Source organism: Pezoporus flaviventris, unplaced genomic scaffold, assembly GCF_033815535.1.
Source record: "Pezoporus flaviventris isolate CSIRO_AGI_PZ_B2104156 unplaced genomic scaffold, CSIRO_AGI_Pfla_v1 ptg000071l, whole genome shotgun sequence".
NCBI lineage: Eukaryota > Metazoa > Chordata > Aves > Psittaciformes > Psittacidae > Pezoporus > Pezoporus flaviventris.
This window is the reverse complement of record NW_026892619.1, coordinates 1,383,769-1,409,880: the sequence shown is the minus strand read 5'-3', so window position 1 is coordinate 1,409,880 and position 26,112 is coordinate 1,383,769. Positions and strand designations below refer to the sequence as shown.

Genomic DNA, 26,112 nt, shown 5'->3' with positions numbered 1-26,112 from the left:
AAACAAGTCTTCCTCTGTTGAAGGTGAGAAACCTGAGCAGATGTAACACTTTTGCCTGATCTGTGGTGTCTCCATTACAGCAATAAGCAATGCATTTACTCATGGTTGGAGGGTGAAAAGTGAAAGCAAGGGATTAACACCAACGTGTTGTAAAGGTGCCTCTCCTTTTGTTACTTCCCAGCTGATCACGCCCCATGCCATCCGAGTTCAGACGCCTCCACGTCACATCCCCGGAGTGGTTGAAGTGACATTATCATACAAATCCAAGCAGTTTTGCAAGGGTGCACCGGGCAGGTTTATTTACACAGGTAGGTGGCTGTGCTTTACACTGGAGGAGCTCGGGGCTCTTTCCTTCGGTAATCGGTATTGACAACTCTCTGCTTGCTTGCTTGATTTATTTAGCCCCTTGCTGGTTGAAGGCCACTCTGCTGGCTGTGTCGTTTGGACATGTAAGGAGATAGCTTCGTTGTCGTGCAGGGCTGCTGAGGCACTCTTACTACACATGTTGATATTTTTTCCAGATTAGAGCCATGCTGTTGCTATATGGGCCTGCCTGTAGGTATATTGAGTGTACAGGAACATGGGAGTATTGGTCTATGTACTGGATGATGTTTTATTTATAACAGGATTTATTTTACATTGCCCTCTTGCTTAGGGTAACCTTTAATTTTCGAGATGATCCCAAAGGGCAAGGAAAGCCTCTTGTATCAAGTGAAGCCAATGAGCTGAGTGGAAAATAAATCTGTTAGGGGTGGTTTTATTCTCAAATGGATGATCAACATCTCTAGTGCCCTGTATTCACCTCTGCTGGCAGAGGAACACTACCTATAGATCTGAAAAGAAGAAATCAGATGTGCCCAGATGACCATCTCATTGAGCTGTCAATACCAGTAGTACCAGTCATGGCATACAGTGGTTTCTGGAGCCTATTAAACATGGCTGGAGAATAATGATGTGCTGAGCTCTAAAGGATGGATTTATATTTCAGTTGAATGACTTGCTCCCACCAAATCGTGGTCAGATTTCTCAAAATGGAAGGATTGGTTTGGGGTTTTTTTGAAGCCAAACAATCCTTTTTCTGTAATCTTTGTCAAAATTGAAATCATGATTTAACTCAATCGTGAAGATCCAAGATTTTTGTTATTAAAAACTTCACCACTTGTTGGGTGAATGGGATTTTTTCCAAAAGTGGAAAAATGTGAATGAAAATCTGATACTTCAGGACCTGAGAAAGAACCAATGATTTGTGAGGATCCTGTTTCTGCCTTATGCTGCTTTCTGTCCCCTTTATTAGTAGACATTCTCTAGTCATTATTACAGATTGAAATGTAAAGTTCTTCTGTGCTGTTTTCTGCTTCTGGAGGCCTTGCTCTCACAGTGTCTTCAACACAAACAGTACTTTGTGCTCTTGGTACCTGTGCTGAAAGGGGTTAGGGCTGGAGTGATAGAGAGATGTGTAATAAGAATATGCATTTCTCTGTGAAGAAAAGTCACCTTATTAATGTAAAGCTGTTGTAAATGCAGGACTTACTTGTACCATGTAGGGGGGACTAAAGTCAGACTGCAGGGCAGTGCTTTAAGGCTGAGTTAGAGTGCTTCCTCCAGAAAGGACATAAAGATGCATGTAGGTGCTGTCAGAAGGGAACAGAGTTAAATATACTACCCCTGCTTTACTGCATGGGGATATAGATCTGTTGGCATCCTCTGAGGAGTGAGTGGGTGCTTACTGCCACATGTTCCAAAACAGCAGTCACAGAAGATGCCCAGTGTGAGGGTGGAACAGGCAACTTCTCAGTCTGTCTGCTGAGGAGCCTGCGGTTCTCCTGCCATGGCAGGGGAAATGGTAAGCACAGCTGTTGGGTACAGCCTCACCTGTCAGCAGTTCCCCAGGTTGTTGCTGCTGATGGCAGTAAAACCAGCTCCTGAGCTATGAAGATAACACGGTGACTCTTCTTTTCCTTGCTGTGGCTGTGCGATCAGAAACCTGCTGGGAGCAAATGCGTTGGTTTTAACCCAGGCGAGCCATGCTCAGGTGGTCAGGGCCCTTCTGCCTGGGTGCCTTCCTCAGAGCTTCCACAACAGCTTTAGAACTTCCTAGCCAGTTTCTGTCAGGTTTTATCAGACAGGAGCATCAAAGGTTCTCTTTTGTGAAAGTGGAGAATGGTAACAGAGCGCTGAATTAATCCTCCACTGAAGAGCTCAACCATGTTATTAGACAGCAGAGAAGCTACTGGAAGACAGCGTCAGGAAACGAGGCTTTGGGTGATATGATTTAGCGTTAAGGTGTCCCTGCCCATGGCAGGGGGGTTGGAACTAGATGATCTTAAGGTCCTTTCCAACCCAAACTATTCTATGATTCTGTGAAATGCCATTGCCCTCAGAATGCATGTGCTGGGTAGAGTGTAGCAGACACATAGCACATAAATACCAAAAAGGAAGGTTTAACAGATTTATAACTATTGGTGATATGGGTTACCTGATTGGTAATAAGGGGAACTTATTAATTTAATAACAAAAAAGTGTGGAATCCTGCAAACTAAGAGCACGGGAAGATGTAGGGGTTCTGTCACAACTAGGATCAGCAGCAGCAACCGGAGCCCTGGTGCTATCGGGATCATGTTGTATTAAGTCCTTCATAATTGTCAATGGCCAAGATACAGCCTCAGATGGAAAGCACAAAGGGTCAAGTCAGGAGCAGCTTCTGAGTAGCTGCGTATGGATAGTTCCCAGGTATAACAGGAATAATTATTCATAGAAGGCCAAACCTCAGAGGGTCCCATTGCATCAGACATGGGCAATCAGTTACAGACACGTGCTTCCATTGCCACAGGGCAGTGAGGCCTGTGGTCATACAGGAGAGCTGAAAGTTAGGGAGATAGATCTCTTGGGTTCTGGTCATATCCTTTAATAAGCAGAACCGAAATACTGCTCTAAAATACGGAAACAGAAGACCAATGATCTTAGTACTGTGTGCATCTGCCTACACCCTTCATATTTAATATACAGTCAGCTGTTAATGTTTCTGACTCCTCCTTTGTTAAAGAGTTGCAATAGCACAGGTTGTTGGAAGAAGAAAACACTAAACTGCTGAAAAGATGACTCTAAGAATGAGCTATAAATTCAAGGTGCACCTCAGTGGAGCTGCTCCGGGAGCTTGTACGTGTCCTGTGATGTGTGCTTCTACTCGGCTCCTTGCATGGGGTGCTGTGCTAGCACAGGGCTGTCAGCGTTCCCACTCCTGAGTACTATCATTAACCATCAGATTCCTCTCATCACCCAAATGTGATGTGTGGGCTTTTCTGTAAGGTTCCCAGATGGAAAACTTTCACTAGAGTGAAGCCAATGGGATTCTGTGGACATCTAAGCGTGTGCTAGGGAGCACAGCAAAAAGCTAGAGAGGTGCCTTGTTAGATGTTAATGGCAGTTGCTGAACCAACTGACGTGCTTTAAGTTCAGTCTGTACTTAAAGCGAGAGATAAAAGGTCTATTTTTAAATCACCCCAACTAAACATGTAGTCCCTGTGTGCACCTTCATCAGGTGAACGCAGAGGTTACACAAACACCCCCATGTTCTCAATTGCTTTGCTTTCATCAGCTGTTCCTAAAATAAGAAGGCATTTTTCTCTCTGCTGCTAATCCAGCAGTAGCCTCATATTCTGCCTTTAATACTACACAACCTCAGTGCTCTGCTGCTGTAAGTAGTTCCATTATGGTCCCCCTGACTTAATAACGCTTACATCAGCTTACGCCAGCTGAGGATATGTCTCATAGGCTTTCCTATCTTAAGTCTGATCGCAGCTCGGCATTTACTCTGTCACAGAGATGCTAACCTGGAAACGTGTATATCGGGGAGATTTTGAACATAATTTTCCTTGCTGAGCAGAAATCCTCCAGGGGTTACCTTGTCAGAGCAGTGCAATATAAAATAATCTGTAGGATATGTCGGACTCCCGGTTGTACTCTGTCAGCCTCTGTGCCATGCACCACGGGTAGGAGGGTACTGGCTTGCTAAAGCTTGTAAGTAGATCTGAGAAGGTCTTGTTACCTGCTTGTGGGGAACAACACTTACAAGGGTGCAGGGAGCTCTACAAATTGGAAGAGCGAGTTCGTGTGGGCAGAACACAGCTGAGGTGACAGGAGGCATTTGCTCTGCCACTGCTTTAGCCTAGGAAAGGCACACACACAATGGGAGACAATGTCGCTCTGGGAGGTAGCGGGGTGTTTGGAAAGCTGTTAGCACAGCAGACAGAACACGGGATAGGACAGGGTGCTCCTAGCAGCATCCCTCCCACCCTAGACCACAACGTACCCTTCAGGGTAGACTGACCTGTGTGTAGGTACCTCCCAAACCCACAATGAGTCCAGTTGGAGCTGGCAGCATGGGAAGGTTTTATTCTGTCAGGTGAATACCAAGCATCTCTTTACTGTTGGCTTCGGTGAAGGTGCTCACCAGGGAAAGGTGGAATTCAGGCTTTAAGGCCACTGATGCCTTTCCCTCACCTCTTTAAGGCTGTCAGACATCACACTGCATAAACTGCTCCCCCTGGCTCAGTCGTCTGGGTTCAGGATGCTTCTAGAGCTCTGCCTGCTTTGTTTCTTCTCATTCAGACTTTGCAGACAGAGGATGTGCTGCTCCCCAGTCTGCTCCATGGAGTAAAGCAGAGGGGAGCTGCAGAACTTTGCTAGGTTCCCTTCTTGACTGGCAAAGAGGGGGAGCGTTCCTCTCCCAGGGTGCTCACTGGCAATACGAGGCTGAGCTGTCACTCATGATGAATTGTGCAGATCTTCATAACATCATCTTCCTTCCACAGTCTGATGTGCTTTGATGTGTGGTGAAATAATTAATACTTAAATGTCAGCACTGTTATCATTGGGTGTCTGAGTTGGTCCCCATTGAGATGAATGGGGCTGAGCTGCTTTTTCAGGTTCTGCAAATGCAGACAGATGTCGTGGCATCGGTTGCTCAAGTGTGAGAAATTGTTTCTTCTCCTATTCCAGTGAGTCAGAATAGCTGGAGACTTGTATTTAGGCTGAAAGCACGGGGTCTGGAGGGTAAGGAGCAATAGCAGAGAGGAAGCACTGTGCCATAGTGTGAGCCAGATAAAACCTGGTAGACTGGGGGGCATTTAAACCTCTCCTTTCTGCTGACTGCAACAGTTCTGTTGCTAAAGCAGTTATGCTAGAGCAGGGTTTAGGTTCTAACTGACAATTGAGTTTATTCACCAGGTGGTTGCTCTTCTTTTGCATACCTGATTTCATGCACAGTGTTTTAAACTCTGCTCTGGGACGTTCAGGAGACCCCAGAACACCAGATCTGAGAGCTGCTGAAGGGATTTTCCTGTGCCTGAATCCACTTTCTGATCTGTAAGCAATAATGAGCAGCCTGCTGCTGTGTCAGACCCTTTTATGGTCCTGAATCCATGAAGCCAAAAGCATTTGGGTATAATTTTGGTCTATTTCTGTGTAACACTTCGATAAATCACCACTGATCCAGCAGCTCTTTTGTCAGTGGAAGTGTTGTTGGGGGAAAGCTGCTTGAACTTGCTGGTGGATTATCTTGCCCTTCAGTTGAAAAGGTGCCATTTACTTCCACAAATGCTGGATGCTGTTTTTTAAGAGGATTCAATGATTGAGATATTTTTTGTTTTAATAATGAGTAAAATTAGGAGTGGGCCATTTTGTTGCAAGCTGCACAGAAAACCTTTTGTGCTGAAAGACATAAAGTAGACATTGGTTCAAAATGGTTGAGTCCTTCTTAGGACAGTTCATCATTGTTGAGAAGTGATTTGCTGCTGTTTATCAGAATGAAAATGTCCACATCAATCCATTGGAAAAATGCTTCTTGAATAATAGCCAATTTCTTCTTCCTGAATTAGCATTTTGTATATTCCCATTAGCTATTTTTAGCAAACTATGTGTATCTATGTTTGAATTCCTATAGATTTTACATTGCTTTTGCTTAGCTTAAGATCTATAACTTCACTGGTTAGACTTGTAATCAAGAAGAGAGATGGCACAAGATGATATATAGGCTCCTGAGAGAATTGGCCTGTAACGCTCAGGATTATTGGCAAAAAAACCCCCACCTCCCCAAAAAAGCCCCTTCTGTAGATTCTGTGGCAGTTGAAATGTGTATTATTAAACTCCTTAAGCAAACCAGAATGGCTCCCAGTGGAGAGCAAAGACATTCTAAGTATAGCCAAGACTAAATTCTCAGGTCTGGATTTTCTCTGCTCAATTCCCACTTGATTATCTCCTGTAATATTTAAACTTCATGCCATGCCATAATTATTTAATAGAAAGTAAATAGAAGATGTCTCTCAGCGGGGAATGTGACCTTTTACCTTCGTGTTGTTATACCAGAGACGGGCACAGATAAACAGAGAACCCGGACCCGTGTCGTTGCTGTCTCGCTGGGTAGTTCCATCCTCCTGGTGTCCGAGGCGGCTTCCCTGCGAGGTGCCGGGGATGTTTTGGGAGATGCCATCGGCATCTCCTGCAGTTGGGGTTTCCTGTGCTGGTGTCACTGCTTAGGTAAAAAAATCAGTCTCATTTTGCCTCCAGAAGGAGGGCAAATGATGCAGGAGGGTGGAAGCCGCTGAGCAAGAACGGTGCTGATGGACTTACAGGTGGTACTCACTCAATATGCCATGGTATTAGCGTCTCGGCAGCAATGTGTTGTTTGCATTCTAATGCATTCTGAAGTATAAGGGAATCCTAAAATCCATACCTGTAACTGTGTTAGTAAATGCTTGTAATCCTAATGGATTAGAGGCAGTCGAAGCTTTGGAGCATGCAGAGCACTTGACTTTTGGTTTCTGTATTAATGTGGAGTTTAATTTGGACTTCTCAGAAATGAGATTCTTATTGCCATGATTTCATAGTAGAGTATTTAAAGTGTCTGAAGTGTTATGAAATCATCAGCAATGGTAGCAGGGCTCTGCCAGCTATTACTGATCTGGGTCAAAATAGCTCAGTTTATCCACTGGAGATTAACATCACCACAGTGAAGTGGCTCTGTGTGCATCATAGCCACACACCACTGACGTTGTTAATGTGTCTAATGAATAGCTGTGCCCTAGTTTGTGATGGCAAAATGTTGGGGGCGTGTTTATTACATGAGCAAATGTGGTACTCTTAATTTCTGACCTGTTGTAATTTGTATTTGTACCATAGCTTGCTTGACACAGTGTGTTTTGCCCAAAGTAAATGCATTCATCCTTGAAGGGGTATTTCTGTGGCAGTGCCTCCCTGCTGTACCTTTCAGATTATTCACTCAGCCTTTGACAGATGAGAAATCAGCATCAGAAACTGATGTTTTAAGTGCAGAAGTGGTGATTTCTGTGTTCTCCTAGCAAGTAAGCCAAAGTCACGAGTGTAAGGATTGTCTTTGAAAAGGGATTAGTGAGTGAGTAGCTTATTGTTCAGCCCATTTTACACACAGTGCTCAGGGCTCACCTGAGCAGGAGGCAATGACACCTCCCAGGGACCCAGGCAAGGAGAGGTTTTCTGTAGAGAGGCTGTGAAACTTGTCTGTCTTAGGCAATGAAACTTAGTCAAAGACAGATACAGATAGATACTGATTAGATATAGATGATACAGATATACACACACTCATATGGTGGTTTTTTCCTGTTTTCAGCTTTAAATGAACCTACCATAGATTATGGTTTCCAAAGACTGCAGAAGGTCATCCCAAGACATCCTGGGGACCCCGAAAGACTAGCTAAGGTAAAAGAGTTTTAAGCTTTTCACTGAGCCCACTAAATATGTTCTTTAACTCTTATAAAAGAGAAAAAATTGTGTCTTAAATGACTGTTACATCTGCACGTAAGTTACGTTCACCAGGTCCAAGCAAGGATATGATCGTGTGGAACCCACAGCTGCCAGTAAGTTTTATCTGTTAGAGCTCAAACACCGTGCAGATAAAATGAGCATCCAATGCAGGTATCTTCCCAGGTCATGCCCATTGTCCTTTGCAGTTATCCATAGCACTGTGTTGATGGAGCACCCAGCAGAGTGTAAGGCATTAACGGCTGTATTCCTTGATTTTAGTGCAGTACCAAAAGTACCAATTCATGATGCAATTGTGTGATGAAAGACTGTTGTATTCAGATGTTATACTGTGTTGTTTTTTCCCTAGAACCAGAGGTAACATAAGATACCTTCTAGCTAAAGTGCTTTGTTTGGTTATTGGTACTTAGAAATGGATGTGGGGATTAATCAGCTTTTATGTGTCTGTGCAAAAGGATATCCATTGAAATTGAGAAGGGAACAGTTCCTATTTCACTTGGATAGGTCGGGAAGTTCTTTTCACTTTCTGGAGCCGAGGGCAGGTTCAGGACTACGGAGAGCTCCCGATGAGCAGAAGCACGGGGCCGGCGCATCTCATGCGCCGCGATGTTGGTATCAGGTTTGAGACACTGCAAAGGGTTCGTTTGTCAGATGAGTGGCAAATAATGGTCTTTAAGGGACCCGTTTTTCAGGATGAACACACACAAACAGCAGTCACTTCAGAAAATACAATCCCAAGGTTTTATTTGCACTGAAACCCTTTTCTGTTCAACTATCAATGTTCTGCATCTTCTCATCCTCCAGGAAATGCTGTTGAAACGAGCTGCTGACCTAGTTGAAGCACTGTATGGAACGCCCCACAACAACCAGGTGAGGATGAGCCCTCGGCAGGGGAGTGGTCCACGGTCACAGTAGAGCTCTTCTCCATGCATGTTTCTGAACTCGTCCTGCAGGACATCATCCTGAAACGAGCTGCAGACATTGCAGAGGCTCTCTACAGCGTGCCACGGAATCCTGCCCAGATCCCCGCGCTGTCCAGCTCTCCCGCTCACAGCAGTATGATGGGCATTAACTCCTACGGCAGCCAGTTAGGAGTCAGCATTTCAGAGTCAGCACAAGGGAACAACCAAGGTAAGCGCTGCAAGTGGTGCAGCGTTAATTTAAACAGTACAAACCGAACCCCAGCTGCTGCCACAGGACTTCCTCAGCTTCTGGACCTGCTCAGCTGATGGACACGAAGGTGGCTTTGAACTGATTGCATTAGAAAAGGAGGTGCGCTCCCATTCTGGATGGTGCTCTGTCTGCTGCAGCTCCCAGGCACCACATCAGCTATGTGTGAAATAAGTTTTGAGGAGTTTTTGCTACCAGCTTCACCTCAATCCTCCCCCCTTGCTCCCCACAACAGCTTTGTTGTTGTATTGCTGGTTTGTAGAAGACAAGGACAGCAAAACTGTTAAATAGGTGGGAAATTCCCTTTTTTTCTTTTTAAGGCTGCTTTGGTGGTGTTACCTTAATGTTAACTTGTAGAGGTTGTGTGATAAATATCATGGATAGTTAGGAAAACGTGTCCTAAAGTAATTAAATTAAATTAGCAGTAACACGTCATGGGACCAGCGCAAACTTGGGTGTTTTCTGACTCCTGATTATTTGGACATTTAGCCCTTGATTCCAGCTACATCCGGTCTGTGGCTGACTGCAGGAGCAGGGCAGTGTTTAACACTCCACAGCAGTCAACCCAGGACAGAGGAAGTTCATATTACATATGTCGTGTTAAAAGTCATCACGTAGATAATTCTGCTGCTTCTCTTAATAAGGTCTTACCAGCCCTGGATTAGAACTTCGTAATATAAATGGGCAGGTACCTGGCTTCATATCTACATGGTAACCACATTTAAAGTAGGTATTGGGTTCCATCTTTCTAGTGAAAGCTTTTCCATTAAAATAGGCCATTTGCAGCTGTAATAATAGCCCTGTACTTTGATGCTGATGGCTGTGGTGTTGGTCAGGGCTCCTTTTGGAGAAAAAAAGAGGCTAAATTTTGATTCTCAAATATCTGTGATTTTGTTTTACAGACAAAACATGGTTTTATTTATCCAGTTTATTTTTTCCCCCAAGTATCTATGGATACTGTATATAATATATATAAAATACAGAGTCAAGCTGCAAACTAGATCTGGGTTGTAATTTCCCCTTACTAATGTACTTGCTTTGTGATTCATTAATAACTTGAGAAGTATAATCTCCCCCCTAAAACAATAGAAAATCCCCATCCCTGATGGATTCTACCTCAGAAAGAGAGGCACACACGCTGCGATCCAGGGCTGAGGACAGATTTTATTCACATCAGCTGTGATTAGAAAAATACACATCAGTTCACTGTGGAAAGTTGGTTCCCACCTTGTTTTAACACTTAGTATTGCTTAACTTGAGAGCACGTGCAGAAACGCCCCTGAATTTAATGGTATTTCCTTTAATGTTTTAATGAGTCTGGATTTAAGTCAGTCATTAAGGAAAGACACAGGAGAAAGTTCTGCAATGTGTTCTCTTCCAGGTTACATTCGCAATACGAGCAGCATCTCACCCCGAGGCTACTCCTCCAGTTCCACACCTCAACAGTCCAATTACAGCACTTCCAGCAACAGCATGAACGGCTACAGCAACGTCCCCATGTCCAACCTGGGCGTCCCCGGCTCGCCCGGCTTCATCAACGGCTCTCCCACAGGATCCCCCTATGGCTGTGCGTGCTTTGCTCCTCTTGCATTTGATTCTTGCTCCTGCTTAACTTCATTTACCACATCGGGAAATGCAGCAAGTGGTGTCTTTCAAGAGAAGTGCTCAAGATTTAGTGAAACCTTTGTGAAAGGTTCTGATTTGGGTTCTGGTGGGTTTTGGGATGAACTAGAAAGGGTTCCCATTTTTCAAGAATAGAGGAATACTGAACCAGTCCTGCTTGTGTTTCCTTCATTTTTTATCCCTATACAGATTCCAAAGTGGCAGAGGCCACAATGAAAAAAAGGTACAGTTGACAACTTCAGACTGAGCAAGTAGCCATCACTTCTAGCACAGGCTACTCCGAGTCCTACTCCTCTAAAATAATTTGTATGTGTAGGAACTGCATTATCAATCCCAGAGCTGAATTGTGGATTAAATTTCTTGTGAAACTGTGTTACTGTCATAACCAGAAATACAACAACGATTGGATTCAGCTCTGGAATTTAGTATTGTTCCACTTGTAGTTGCTAGTTTTACCATTAGCAAGTGACTGTTCCTTTCCTGCTTTGGTTTTTCTCTGACACAAAATGTGTATTTTATATATATATATATACACACACACACACACACATATAAACTAATGCACAGTTAACCAGCTTTTTACTGAGTTGTTATGTATTTACCTACACTGTAGCTCAGAGTGAGACTGAGATCTTCTTGTAGAAGTAGAATGAATAAAAAGAAGGGAGACATCTCAACCAGTTTTACCAAACTTCTGTGCCTGTGTTTCTGATAAGGATTCACCTTTCTCTGTTGCAGTAATGTCTTCAAGTCCAACAGTTGGCTCCTCCAGCACTTCTTCCATCCTTCCATTCTCCTCCTCCGTCTTCCCTGCTGTCAAACAGAAGAGTGCCTTTGCTCCTGTCATCAGACCCCAAGGGTCTCCTTCTCCTGCCTGCTCTAGTGGCAATGGAAATGGGTTTAGAGGTAAGAAATGTACAATTAATATTCAGCCTGCACATGTAAAGCACACAGTGTTAGTCTGGGTAAACACAGGAATCATCTGAATACCATTACATGGCTATTACAGGACTGAGTAGTAGAAATCTGACCCAATCTAACTGGATTAAAGCAATGTCTGAGCTTTGTCTGTTTGGTTTTAAAACAACAGGGGACAGACACTCATTTAGACCAAGAAGGATTTGCCCCACGCTGCTTTCCAGTACCAGATCTTTGGTGAGGAACAACTTCTCCTCCTTAGGCTTCAGGGACTTGTAAAACGAGTGTCTGCCCTGCAGTTACCACACAGCCCTGTATGCAACAGCCCATGGCTTGAAACCTGCTGCAAGGTTTAGGCACATACCGGGAATTGAGCCCTATAGTGCATTTACAGCCTTTTTAAAGGTGATCTGCAAAACAAATGTGAGTATCAAGATAAGAATGGAAACCTGTGCTAAATTATTTCTTTTAACAGGCTGTGGGGGGGTGTGCGACACTTAAATATGCTCCAAGTCTCCATAAAAACAGCCTTTATAGGGCCTGGGAAGTCATCTGGCTCCTTCAGACTTCACTAGAGATAGCCCAGAAAACACAACTCTGGGAATTCAGCCATGCCAAGAGCCAGTGGTAATTCCAGAACGAGCCCCACAAACTGCACCTGTTGATGTGGGTGCCTTATAAATCCTTAGCTGGGCCCCAGGGATGCACAGAGTGAGTGTGATTATTTGATACAATAAGGAAATTCTAAGTGTGGTGAACAAAACCAATTACCCTTTTAAAAGCAAACTGACAGAAGTGTGAAGCAGCTTCTTCCCCTGCCCCAGTGGCAGGGAGCTGCTTCTGAGATCTTCTTCCTCTTTGTGAAAGATGGGGATGGGAAATGGGATTTCTTTTCCACTGTTTAAAGAAGGTGAGAAGAAGGATTTGAAGTAACTTTGTTCACTCTACATATAGGAAGTTTTGTTGGCCCAGCAGTTGTAGCTGTTCATCTAAACTGTTCAGGTATAGGTTTAGTTTTGGTAAATTAATTTTGGTGCCTGAAGAGTCATCATCAGTGCCTGGTCTGATTTAGTGAAACATTTACCTAGGACAGGGATCAGCTTGACAACAGTTTGCTTGTTCAGCTTAAGCCAGTTGGACAGTCTGTTTGGAACAGATTTAAGTCTGCTTTAATGTTAGGCTTGCCTGACTGCTATGCTGGGAAGGCCTCATTGTTATGAGGTTACCTAAGGCAGTGCCAACCCCAAATCAGTTCAGTGAGAAAATCACTCTTACTGTTTCAGGGAGTCAGAAATACAGATTAAAAACCCCACTGGCTTTCAAGTTAATACTTTTTTTTCCTTAACTTACCACGTCTGTCCTGGCTGCTCCAGAGTCCACTTAGCAAGAGTTTATCTCCTTTTTAATCCTTTTGTGAACAGGTAAAGCATTAGAGCGCTTAGTGTTTACATCATACTTCCTCCAATCTATGTTAGTAATCAATAAATGATTTTAAAAATAGAACTTTGAGCTTTTATGTCAAACTTCAAACCTCAAAATCCTGTCCTCGCATCCGTGCATCTCTGCTGACAAAAACTCCACTTGTGAGGGGTTCAAGACTAATGGATCAGTTAAGGTTATAAGCATTCACTGGAATAGCTTAGGCATACACAGATGCAGAGACTTGGGCATGGATAAACCCATACAAAGTTATTAACCGTATCCCTTTCTTTGTGGGATACTTCCTGTACATCAACAGCCTGATACATAAATACGATAATACGCTCTTATTTAAGTAAGTTTTCAGCACACACAGCACACCAGGACCTGTCAGACTGCAGCAACGAGCAACAACAGATGACTTCCAGCAAAGGTAGCAGTTGCTTTGCAGAATAGATCCCGTCTGCCCACGTTTGCCATGCCAGCTCTTTGTAACTATTGAACGGTTCCAGCCATAGATGCAAATTCTCCTTTCCAACTGAAATATTTAAATTGATGCAAGCTGGGGAGCACATGCTTTGGAAAGGATCCAGATACACAGAGCCTGATATCCAAATTAACGTTCCCACAGTGCTGACAGACAGATGTGGCCAGAAAGTCAACAGGAGGGTCCCAAAGAGGCTGCTTGAGTGGACTTACTGGGCTGCAGCAAGGGGAGGTTGTTAATCCCCTCGGCTATGCCATTGACCAGTACTGTAAGCTAAGAATAGATGAGCTGGTAATGTAATTTATTTACTTATAGCTCAGATTTCAGCATCAGTAAATACTGATGAAGATGGAATAGCAAAAGTGCAGAGCAAGCAGTAAGTAGATGCAGGCTCCCTCCCAAAGCATTCCAAACGCAAGTGATTTGATATCACCTCTGTTTCCCCACCCTCCATAATTTAGGGCAAAATCTCTGCAATGGGGATTTCTTTACACCCCAGTGTAACGTTTGCAACGTAATTTAGCTATGTCTTTTGTTCGAAGGCAAAAGCTTCCTGGTGATAGAGTCTCCATCCTACTTACAACATCCTGTTTCAATGAAATCAATAGAACTGCTACCCACACCTCAGGGCATGCCACTCACAAGCAGCAGTGAAAACCTAGAATCTAACTTCCACATACATTAACCAAGGTGTTCAAGCCCGAGTTAAAACTGGTCTAAACAGAAGTAGCTGTACCTGTACAGGCTTCATCCTCAGACTGGCATTCCCGTTAGTCCAGGCAGTTTACTGATGGAAATTTTTCTTCTGAAAACGTATTTTGGGGGGAAGGTCCTGGTGATGCTTCAGAGCTGCTGGAGACAGTAGGACAGCTGCTAGGGAATATCCTGTAACTCAAAAGTATTGGCTAAGCATGAAACCTGCCTATCTACTTGGCTTTGGACTGCACAACGCAGCTGAGACATGTGGGATACCCTCAGATAACCCCCTGTGCCACGTGTTCCTGCTTACCTCTCTCACCTGCCATCTGCTATCCGTTCCTACAGTGTAACAGGACATTATAGGTAGAGAACAAGCAGCAATGCGTACTGGACACCACTCACTTCTATATGCTCTCCAAATTGAGCACAGGTGATCCTGATCACAACACTTGCATGCTCTGTTCATGTCATATGTCAAGGCAGTTTAGAAAAGGCACTGGATAGGATGTGACGCGATGCAACACGGCATGCTAGGTACACAAATGCCCAATCAACTCATCTCAGATGGAAGGAAGGCAGCTGATGGGAAAAGCAAGCAAATTGGAAACTGCTGGAACAGCATGGACTGCTGCGTGCCCAGATTCCCTTTGGCCAGCTCAGCACATCTCCACGTAAAAATGCAAGCTCAGTTACAAGGACTAGCAGGCAAGCCCCAGAAGGTCAGATGTTCCATTAACTGTCAGGATCCTGGCCAATCCAAAGGTATTGATGCCTGATACTCTCAGAAACGGTTTAGCAAAGGAGACACCTGGACTGTTTCCTAAAGAGATCCAGGTATTTATATTAAAGACCCTAATTAATTACGAGTGCCTTGTCCTGGCCACATTAGGGGTGTCAACAACACAGGGGGTTCCACTCTCCTTGCATTAAAAGGCTGTGCAAACAGGTAAAGAGAGAAAGAGTTGCTCTGAAAAGTTTGGGAGGGGTGGGATTCCCAGGACCTGGCTTGCTCACACAACACAATGGTTCCTGAGTGGTTCCAGTGCAGCGCCTGATCTGCTGCTCCACTCACTCAACAAATAAATATACTCTTAAAATAACTCTTACCAGAGATTCTAAAACTAACAGGGCCACTTCCACGCTAGGAATGTGCAAGCAGAATGCTTCTGCCTGAATCAGATTCCAGAGCCAAGACAGTGATTTAATTATGCCAAAGGCAGCAAATGCTGTGTACATGATGGCAATAGATACAAGAAATATGTATCTGCCATCTGATTAAATCCAGTATAGTGGAAGATCAAGTACCGTTTCCTCCCCAGTTTATTGGCAGAGATGTAAGTAGCAGAGCCGGCTCCAAAATAAAACCCTCAAGAACTATTTAAATCTTCTTGCTAACACTTAACAAAAATATCTCCTGTTACTATTAATTACTTATCTTCCATTTGATGGGATGTTAATTTTAGTAGCTCTTCATATGTCACAGAGCTGTTTGGGCTAGACAAGAGCTCCATTTTTAATAGAAAAAACCAAAAATCTGCCTTTTTTTAATGGAAGAAAATATTCAGGACTGCTGGATGTACCCCCAAAAAAGGAGGCTATTGGGCTGGATTCACTATTGACACCTTGGAGGTCAATACTTAGCTGCTTTCTAGTCTAATTGGAGGAACAGCTAATTGCAGAGTGGCTTTACATTCCTGTGTGCTTTGGTAATTAAACTAATGCACGTGTGACACTGCAAACAAGTATTTTGATTTTAAGGGTGTTCCTAATTAGCTTGAACTAAATCACAGTGGTTGCTGAGGCAGCCTTTAGTGCTTACAGTTCAGCACCATGGTGAGGCAGTAACTCCATCAACACAACTCCACAGGTGAGACCAGGTTGACTTCTCCACCTCTGATCTGTCAGTGGTTTTATGTAGATTGTTTAAAAACATCTTGCATAAAATATGGGTTAACCTGCTTGTTACCTAGGAGAGACAAACCCACTGTTCATAAATAGCTTACCTGCTTGTGGTTGGACACGGTGAGAGGGTGAATGCCTGTCTTCAATCTTCCATCCGGATACAGAAGCATTGCTCCAAAAAAAGTGTTAACTTCCTGGAGGAAAAAAACAGATTCTTCAGTAAAAACCCAAAGCTTTTGGCTACATTTTAGTGTCTCAGTGGGAACCATCCTGCACAGGAGCTGGAATTCAGTTCACTTGCATTCCAGTATAAAGGATGATGGTGCCTTTCAGCAGAGCCCACTGCTGGTTGTCTGCTCCATGGAGGCCAGCTGGGTTTTCCTCTGGAAATCCTTTATCATTTTCATAGAACCATAGAATCGTTAGGGTTGGAAAGGACCTTAAGATCATCTAATTCCAACCCCCTGCCTTAGTTAATAATAAATGATGATAATAAATGGGTGCATGGTCTTAATATTGACAGGAGGTCTGCACATTTTCTAGTGGTCACGGTGCTGGGATTCAGCAGGATGGTGAAGTCTGTGGGCAGAGGCTGCAGCTTCTATCAGACCAACAGCTTGGTGGCTTGCAAAGCGCAACCCTCCCCTTACCTACAGCCAGCTCAGGCGTGGAGATGTTTCTGGTGTTGCAGGGTAGGAACATTCAGTTAAGATGCTCAGAGTAGCACCACTGGAGCCCGTTGTTCACCAAAGAGCTGTAGAACTGCAAGACTGGACTTTGCTGCAAACCTAGTGCCAACAGAGGAAAACCAAATGAGAAGGCAGTGCTTTTGATGTGGCAGTGACTGTAAATGCTCAGCACCCATCTTCCTCCTCTAGAAAGCAGAGTTTTAAACCAGGTCAGTGTTTAGGCCCCAACAAAGCACTGAAGAACTAGATCAGCGTGTGCACACACGTGTATGTGTGTACATGTGTCCAGTGCTTACCGAGCAGCTCTTTGAATTGGAGAGTTCTTTTCCACTACAGAGCAAGGCAGCAGTTTTGGGGGCTACTTGTAAACACCAGGCCTGTGATGGTTATTAATTACAGCCATTAAAGGTGCCCATCACCAGAGCATCTGGGTGCTATCCACGTTGGATTATTTATTTATAAAAAAATTCTCCAACCCTGTGACAATTTTAATGAAGTGTTTCAGTTGATAATTGCAAGCTGTCAAGGTTAATACAATAAGGCTCATCTCTAATTCTTTTTCCATTTCCCTCCAAGAGAAAAAAAAGACCCTCTGGGATAATGACTGTGGTTTCTATATTCCCAACTCATCAGGGAGTGTCCTGCATTGAACCACCTTTATTGAAAAGTTACATCGATTCAATATATAGTAATACAGGCAAAAATAATTACAGCTTTGCTAGCAGTGTAAGACCTTAATCCAAACCTCACAAACATTCAATAAAAAGCGATACAGGCTGGGAATAGGCTTTTGACAGTGCAGCCCCAAAGGGGAGTGGAGGTGGGGTGGAAATGGGCAGATGAGGGTATGTAAAAAGAGAGAGAACCACAGAGCAAAGGCGCTCAGATGAGCTGGGGAAAACCAGGTGAGAATTCCAGCCAATATTCCTCACCCTCCTTGCTCTTTGTTGCAGAAGGAGGTGGAGTTGCAACCTTAGGATGAAGTGGCAGTGAAACAATTACCCCTTTGCTTGTCCTTTGTGTGTCAGGGTAGAGTTTTACCTGAATTTGCCCAGTGGCAGGTTCCATCCCTACAACTTCTGAGCAGTGTCTCTGCTCCGGAGCACTTACAGCCTGCAGGGAGAAAACAGACTTGGGGCTGGGAGAGCTAAAATAAGGAGAGGGAAGCAAGGAGTGGAAAGTAGGGACCTGCTGTTTGCTCAGGAGGAAGAAGGGAAGCACAAGAGGGATCACCAGAACCCCCTATAGGGGTAGTAACACACTCTCCTGCTTGCAGAGGCAGTGCTGCTGTTGCTATCACTAGCTTGAGGCCAGGACTGCTGCAGAACAGAATATTCCAGTTACACAGTAAAAATGGACTTGCCTTACTTGTAAGGAACTTCCCAAAATGATGCCTCTACGAGCGCTCCTCAGATACTTTTGAAGCGACACGGCACAAACTCAGACTTGATCTCTGCTCTGATCTGCTGGAAGAGGTTTGCCTTGCGTAAAAGAAATGAAAATCATGCTGTTAACCAGAGTAGCAGAAAAAGCATTTGTGCCAGTGCGTGTTCCCCTCAGGAACAGCCCCTACCTGGCTGGGATTAATCCATGTTCCCCGTACCAGGGACAGTCTGTTTGCCCACAGCCAGCCAGACTCCGGCTGTTCCACCACCTCTGGAGCTGCTCCTGTGTTTGCTGTAGGCAGAGGACCAGCCAGGCTCCCCCAGAGACACGGGTTCAATCCTTGAGCTCACCTGGGTGATTTTGCCCGACACAGCCGAGGCAGAGCTCACACAGATACACACTGGATACCTGCGTGTGGGGGGACACTTACTCTGCTTCCAGCCCAGTGGAATCCAGACGAGGACATCAATCCAAGACTTAAGCCGAGTTTTCTTTCCTAGAGGACGGAGGCCAAACACTACCCTTAGGGTCATGGTTTAGTTTGGGGAGGAGGAGCTTGCTCCTTGGTGTTAGCAGAAAAGCTCTCTCCTTCTAATGCACCCCCTAAGGCAGGCATTCAGATCTCTACCTGCTGTAGTTAGGGTTAGGTAAGTGACCTGCTTGGAAATACATCTGAAAATCAACAGGAGATTCCTAAGCAAGCGGAAGTCAGTGTTTGACTGAAGGTGCTTTGGTTTCCCTTTCTCTTTCAGGGATCCGCCAGAACTGGCCGGGACTCCAGCCCTCCTCACAAACTGTGGAAAGATTTCTGTTCCCATTGTGTTAAATCCCAGCCCGTGGCCTGGGTGTTTAAAAACACAGCTCCAGTAAGAGTCGTGGTAGCAGAGGAGCTTGCCCCAAGCACTTGTTTAACCACTGCAAACACAAGGGTGAAATCAGTTCCCACAGGACAGGGCTTTAAACACATGAATAATCCCACAAATTTCAGTGAACATCAATCTGTGCAGGATTAGGCCCTTGCACTGCGTCGAGGCCCCTTTGAAAACATGACTCACTCATTTGTTATATAAATACATACAAACTTCACTTACCCCTCAGGACCTCTGGGAACAGCACCAGTTCCAGGCAGGTTCCAATGCTGCTGGTGTCAGTTATGAAGGATCCAGCTGCAACAAGAGGCAGGGAGAGTGACTAATAAATAATTTCCATAAGCCCAGTGTTCTGGGAATGTGCCAGGGAAGAACTGCAGTGGGTCAGGCATGGGGTGAAGAGAGCAAGAAACAGGCTGCTCTGATAGTTCCACTGCAAGGGGATTAACAAACCCAGCTCTGGTCATGGTCCCAGGAATGGGGACCTGCAATTCCCTGGTGAGGCCCCATAAGCAGCATGTGAGCCAATTCCCACTTGCTTCCCCATCTTCCCTCCCTCCCTCCCAACATAACCCTTCTGCACCCAGGCTTTGTGGGAAGTGAAACCCAAACCGATCAGGGTCCTGAGGAAGGGTTTGGAGTGGGAAGTCTGAAGTTCTGAGGGTGGTTCTGAGCAATGTCCATCCCCAAGGATCCCTCAGGAGATGAGCACCCAAAACTGGGCTTGCATTTCCAGAAACTGACCTGCTGAGGGCTGAATTGATTTATCCATTCGTCCACTGAAGGGCTCGAATGCGTTTTGTTCCTTACCAGTTTGCCAGACTTTCATCTTTGTCACTTTTCTCTTTCAGCCATGACTGGCCTTGTCGTTCCCCCGATGTAAGGAAGAGGCAGTTTTGCTCCTCTCCCTCTTCCCTTTTTTCCTCTTTTTTGTTTTCATGTTTCTTTTACAGCACAAAACTACTTATTGTGATGGACCACTAAAAGAAAATAATAGCACTACAAGCTCTTTTTTGGGGGAAAGCCAGGCCCAGGAGAGAAAAAAAAAGGAACATTTTTTATGGACTGGACAAGACAGAAGTTGCATCTTTCACCCGTTTCATATTTGTGACACAGCCACGTCGACTCCTAACCCATTGCGAAGGAAGCATCAGCCACGAGCCGGGATGAGCAGCAGTTGCCCGCATGGAACCCGAAATGCAAAGTCTTTCCTGACAGCCGTGAAACCTTCCTGAGATTTGTAAACTATGAAAAGGAGAAAGAAATTGGCAAAAAATGATTCAAGCGTGATATTTTGGATACAATTTGTTTTACTTTGTAGGGGAAAAAAGTTGAAGTTTCTATTTTCTACGGAGCCTTTCAGATATCGATTTAGTTTATGCAGAAAAAAAACAATTCAACAAAACAGGGTACCAGCATGAAAGGATTTCTAGGACGAACAAACCGCCGTGAATGATGGAACTTTGGTGTATGTGTGTATTTGCTCATAGTTTAACCTCTTTAAAAAATGTAAGATGTTTTACAATTATTTAAATAAATAAACTTGTAACTTATTGTATGTAGAGGTAGAAATTAAACCCTTTTTTGGATTTTTTTTTTCCTCCAGTTGTACAATGAAGAAAAATGATGCAAAAATGTAGTGATAAGTTTGAGATATATTATTAGCGCTGTGATTGCTCCTCCCTGGTCCCTCCTACTGACTCCATGTGCAAGGATGTACAGAATTCCTTCTGATTAACAAAACCATCAGGAACTTTTACATCCCTTGTGGTCTCCAGGTTGCTGGTTCATGTATGAATTTGCATCCTTCTTGTTTCTTCCCCCCTTCCAGTTTTGGTTTCAATTCAAAGATTCAGGTACTAAGATTAACTGCTAAGTCTCAAAGACCCTCCTGGCAAAGGAATGGCCCAGAGGGATCTGAATGGATCAGATTTGTCATGAGGTACTGAGTGTGTTTTATAGATTCAATGTATGAGGGAGAGGGTTCTGCAACCTCCTGTTCTTCCATGTAGTTAGAACACCTTAAGTTCAGTTATACTCCATATTAAGGGTGCATTTATAAGGATAAATATGTATTGGAATAATTTATGCACTTTTATCCCGAGTCATTACAAATGGTAAGTATTTTCCATTTATATATTGAAGTTCATAGAAGTAATCGATTGCTTAGAATTTTTATGCGTTTTAGAGTAAAAAGAAACAGTTTTGTTCTCCTTCTCTCCTGAAATTGGAAGGCGAGAACAAGGCTGCTGAATACCCATCACTTGTTACCTGACCAAACCAGAGACCATTGATTGTTGGAAAGATGTTTTTAAAGGAAAAAAAAATCAGGCACTCAATTTACACCCCACCAAAAGACACCCAGTTCCTACCTGCATGAATAGTTGTTCCTATAGTAACACCTTTATGTTAATAAATAAACCCTTCATATACGGCCCCTGAAACTGTCCTTGTCCATGTGCCCGGTAGTTTTATCGATGGGTAAGTAAAATAGTATTCCTGGTGATCCTGATGTGTGGGGAATAATGGACCTGGGATGGTGAAGAGCAGGGACAAGGCTGAGAGCCTGAAGCCTGCTTGAAGTAGCAGTAGAGTGGGAAGCTCCTCTCTAGACCTGTGGTTCACATCTGGCCACAGAGATAAGTGACAAGATGCTGGGGGGGTGGGATGGGACCCACACACCCACATGGCATGGACAGGGCTTGGGTGCAGGGGTGTGTTGTGCCAATGTGTAACATCAGCCCCTTGAGTAGAGCATCTCCATTTTCACCATGGAGGGAAGGTTCAGCTCATGGGAGAGAGGTGTTTAACATACGTGAAGATGTACAGGGTGCTTCTTACCTGGAACTTGGCACAGACTGGGGAGGCAGTGGAACTGGGTCCCTCCTTGTCATCCTGACCCCACTGTGAGGTCCTGGCCAGGGCTTCATTAAGTGCCTCTTCAATGCTACTGAATTTATTTTCTAAAAGGTGGAGGGAGTTTCTGTCTTCTAGAACTCAAGGCCCAATCTGTCCTATCAGCAAAAACCCAATTAGAAGCAACTTCAAATAGAGATGTGGTAGGAATAATGTGTTTTTAAGAAGCATGAATATAGTGTCAGGGCCTTACAGTCAGGCTACCGAAAGCATCTGCATTCCAGAGAAGGTGAAATAAAGTAACTCACCGTTAACTGTGGCTGCAAGGTCACATCATGCTAACCTGGGCATTGCCATTCAGAGCAAGACATAAAAGAACACCAAGAAAAGGTTTCCATGCATTCCTAGGTGCTGATGTCCCAGCCAGGCCGAGTGGGATGTCCAGAGTCATGTTTGGAGTTCTGCACACACACAGGTAAAAAAACCAGGTTGAGGATTATTAGTTAGGAGTGAAATAACGTCAGTCAATACCACTCTGAGTCCCAGATTTCCAAACAGCCTCTTCATGGACCAGGCTCATTTCTGATGTCTCAGCTCCCTCCCTCCCATTCTGACCTACCAGAAAACCCCAAACAGCTCCAAAGCATCGGGGGGGCAGCAGGAGCTCCCTTCAGTCCTCCCACAGCTTTTAGCAAGATTTGCATTTCAGGATCTCAGACAGGAAGGTTTTAAATGTAAAAAAATGGAACATTTCCTGGAAAAAGCCATTCTGATAATTCCCACCTTCTTTTTTCCCACTGCTTGGTGAGCACAGGCCCTTAGCAAAGCGCACTGGTGCCTTGGGGAGAACCAGGGTAAACCCAACAGGAAAAGGACAGTTCTGAACCACTCAGCATCCCCTTCACACTGGAGTTGCTTCTTTTGGCTCCATCCAGTTGCTCAGGTGGGGGAATCGTGCACCCAAACACAAGAGGAAACCTCCCCAGAAAGCTACGTCGAGTACAGGAGGAGAAACCACTGTGTCTGCCTGTGTAAGTGTGGGAAAGAGCTTTGGTTTGACCCAAGCCAAATGAAAACCATTCAACACAGCAATGATTTAGAACACGGATTTGGCTCATGCATGGAAATCACCACACCTGAGCTGAGTGTAGAACTTCCTGGTAGCTTTACAAGGAAAACTGTGTGTAAATAACTCCAATCAGAAATCCTTGGCCATGGAAGAAGGACTTTAGCAGTGGCAAAGCACCCAACAAAAAGTAATGTAAAAAAACAATGTGTAAGGGTTTTCTTCAAGTGTAATAAGCAAATCCGTCCTCTCTTAGTTATTGCTGTTCACTATTTCCTAACAACTTTCCTTTTTGCCACTAGAGAAACGAAAGTGTTGCGATAGGTAACTACAAATTACATCTTACCTTTGAAGAGTATGTTTTGTTTCATCATTTATCTTGGTATCACATCTCACTCTCCCTCTTCCTTTGCACACCTCCAATATGCATGGTTTTGAAAGACCATTTTTGCCCTTCTGTAAATTAAGGCCTCATTTTCCCCCTCCTGTATAGTTTTGGGGTTGGCTGGGCGTTCTGTTGGGGTTTTGCTTTGTCAGTTACCCACGGTCTGAAGTTGCTATGCACAGAGCTTTTGTAAAGATAGCTTTTTTGGTTTACTGTTTCTAATGGTCCTACTTCTGGAAGCCTCTTGTTTGTAAAATTAAAATGTTCTGCTGGAAACTTGAAATTATCCCGACAAGAAATAAAATTTTTGTACTGTAAACAAGGGGGGAATTCTCTTCCTTTCAGAGCATTGCAGGGGCTTTATCCTTGATCATCTTTGTGTCGTGGTGCAGCAGTAACACTTTACAAAAGGGTTGCTTTAGTGACATGGTTTAAGTGGTGGACTTGGCAGGACTTCAGTCTTAAGGGTTGGACTTGACCTTAAAGGTCTTTTCCAAGCCCGTTGTTTCTGTGATTCCATGCACTACATGACTGTTCTTCTAACCTAACCTCCATGTGGAAGCGTTCCCCCCCAGCTGGGTAGAGCCAGCACAAGGACAGGTCAGTAACAGTCTCTTCTGACCTGGCCTTTCCTACACCTGATCAGTGAAGTGACAACACCTCTGTGAGAGTTTAGGGGTGGCAGGGAGTCGATAGTGGGTAACTGCAGTGTCCTGTTGGGAAGCCTCCCTTTTCTGTTAGTATCCTACAGCTGGTGGCCCTCCCAGCCTGCTTTCTGCCTTCGCAGGTCTCCTCTGGATGGCTGTTTTGTGAGTACTTGAATTTCACTCCAGTAACTGGTGACACAACAGCCACTCACCGGGCAGCGAGGCACTTCCAGAGCAGTGGAAGTCTTTCTCTTGGTGACAACAGCAGCTGCTGAGGTGCAAAGATCCGAAGCTTTAATCACGCCGGGGGGTTCCGGTGGTGATGTCTCATTAACTCCACTCGCAGGACTGGATTAGCTGCTGGTGGCTGCAGACCCTGCGGAGCAAACACAGTGTGGGGAAGGGGAATGGGAAACACAACACTTCCCCCCCCACTGCAGAGGGTGCCATAACCCTGTCCCACGAGCCACTGTGAGGAGCAGGGGGAAAGGAGATGAGCTCTGAGGCAGAAGCTCTTCCCTGTGAGGGTGCTGAGGCGCTGGCACAGGGTGCCCAGAGGAGCTGTGGCTGCCCCATCCCTGGCAGTGTTCAAGGCCAGGTTGGACACAGGGGCTTGGAGCAAGCTGCTCCAGTGGAAGGGGTCCCTGCCCATGGCAGGGGTTGGAACTGGGTGAGCTTTAAGGTCCCTTCCAACCCAAACCAGGCTGGGATTCTATGCTCTGCTGTCCTGCTTCCCTGGCATTAGGGCAAATTTACAGCAATAACAGGAAAAGACATGGGAGTGACAGAACACAAACCTGGCCACTGCCAGCTCCTTCTCCAGGGGGACATGGGTGAGCTCTCCGATTTTCTTGTTGGTCCTCTGTGAGGTCTACAGCATACAGACCTATAGTGCACTTGGGGAAACTCATCTCCATCAATTCCTGTCTGTATTCTCAAACTCAGTCCAGCACAGACACAGGCTGTGGCCACGTAGCTCTGAATATAAGTCAGTAACCAGGTCTGCGATGAGGAGGTGAAAGCTCTGATCTTGCCACCATTAAAATCAGCAACAGCTTCAAACCCACCTCACACAACACAAGGTTTTAGTGAGTGTGAATGGGCAGAGCTGGTCAGAAATGCTGATAGCAACAGCACTTGAGGAGCAGTGAAAAGGGAGGGGGAATAAATAGCTCACGCAGGCAGAGATTGTCTGTTGGTAATAATACCATCTCACCCTGTTTACAAGCTCAGAACCTGACAAGACACGGGCCGGATCCTCAGCTATTGTCAGCCCCACTCAGTTGAGGTGCACCAATTTATGCCAGCTGTAGACCTGGCCACATAATTACTTTTCCCTCCGGCCTGAAAACCAGGAGCACAGCTACAAAATAAGTGGTAAAGAAAATAATACAAGCACTGGATGTCTCTTATGTTCACATTCCTCCTAGCACAGCACCCAAGCACGCACAGATCACTCTACTCACACTGTGGAGGCTTCACAATCTGCACCCAGCATGGAGGGCAACACCTAAACAAGCGATGGGAACACTTCCTGACCCAAAGACCTTACAGCCATGTTTCAGGTTAACACGCTCCAGTTGTGCCAGAAGGCAGAAAGCACGGGGAGGGGGAATGGGGCACAGCCATGGCAGCAGTAACCAAAGTGTGTCCTGTACATCCTGCTGCGAGGGTGCTGCTTGTTTCACTTGAGGGGCTTACAGCCTCAGCAGCAAGGAGCCTCCCTATGCATAAGGCAAAGAGGCTTTTAGGAACACTTCAGATCAGTTTTGAGTGGGAAATTCGGGCTCCCCTGCTCTTCTCAAGCCTGGTGCCGCTGGTTTGGGTGGGTCAGGACTTCCTCAGCACTTCCCTGACACTGCAGGAACCGGTTTGAAGTTTCCCAGCAGGGTCCCTATGACACTGCAATTGCTGTAGTCATTTCTTTGTCTTTAAAATGCCATATAATTGCTAATGTAATTAGTGCTGTATACAGAGGGGGCCTGTGCAATTACAAAGTCCTAAGATCAAGTAATTAATGTTCTGTCAACAAAACAGCAACTGTTTCATTAACAACTGTCTGGGTTTGAAAACAGATCAACTCACAACGTTACCCACTTGGCTGAGCTTCGCAATGGCAGCGAATTCAATCCCAAAACATTCCAGCCCAGAGCAGCGGCATGCAGGGGATGCACTGTGCCATCCCCACACATTCCCCTCCTG

At 44.9% G+C, this 26,112-nt stretch overlaps 1 protein-coding gene and 2 long non-coding RNA genes across 7 annotated transcripts in view; 1 reads left to right on the top strand and 2 right to left on the bottom strand.

The window, feature by feature from the left end:
- Positions 1-20,550, top strand: part of EBF2 (EBF transcription factor 2) — a 115,882-nt gene extending 95,332 nt beyond the window's left edge. The window contains exons 10-16 of one of the 4 annotated variants that reach the window (XM_061472476.1): positions 182-308; positions 7,643-7,731; positions 8,599-8,664; positions 8,748-8,925; positions 10,346-10,531; positions 11,326-11,493; positions 19,910-20,550. In XM_061472476.1, the coding sequence (XP_061328460.1) occupies positions 182-308; positions 7,643-7,731; positions 8,599-8,664; positions 8,748-8,925; positions 10,346-10,531; positions 11,326-11,493; positions 19,910-19,929 (834 nt within the window). In that variant the 3' untranslated portion in view covers positions 19,930-20,550. Of the gene's footprint in view, positions 1-181; positions 309-7,642; positions 7,732-8,598; positions 8,665-8,747; positions 8,926-10,322; positions 10,532-11,325; positions 12,315-19,807 lie in introns of those variants that run through there. The other 3 variants (XM_061472475.1, XM_061472477.1, XM_061472474.1) reach the window with 3 other exon arrangements.
- Positions 16,695-20,166, bottom strand: LOC133279103 (uncharacterized). 2 transcript variants are annotated; one of them, XR_009746775.1, is made up of 4 exons: positions 20,051-20,166; positions 19,179-19,253; positions 17,743-17,814; positions 16,695-16,800 (listed from the first exon to the last, which is right to left on the bottom strand). It is a non-coding gene; the product is annotated as an uncharacterized LOC133279103 (long non-coding RNA). The 2 variants fall into 2 exon arrangements; XR_009746774.1 differs by lacking the exon at positions 20,051-20,166 and having other exon boundaries at positions 19,179-19,312.
- Positions 20,551-24,175: 3,625 nt separating the features above from the next.
- LOC133279102 (uncharacterized) overlaps positions 24,176-26,112 on the bottom strand; it is a 71,291-nt gene continuing 69,354 nt past the window's right edge. The window contains exon 5 of the long non-coding RNA XR_009746773.1: positions 24,176-24,286. This is a non-coding gene — a long non-coding RNA (uncharacterized LOC133279102). The remainder of the gene's footprint in view (positions 24,287-26,112) is intronic.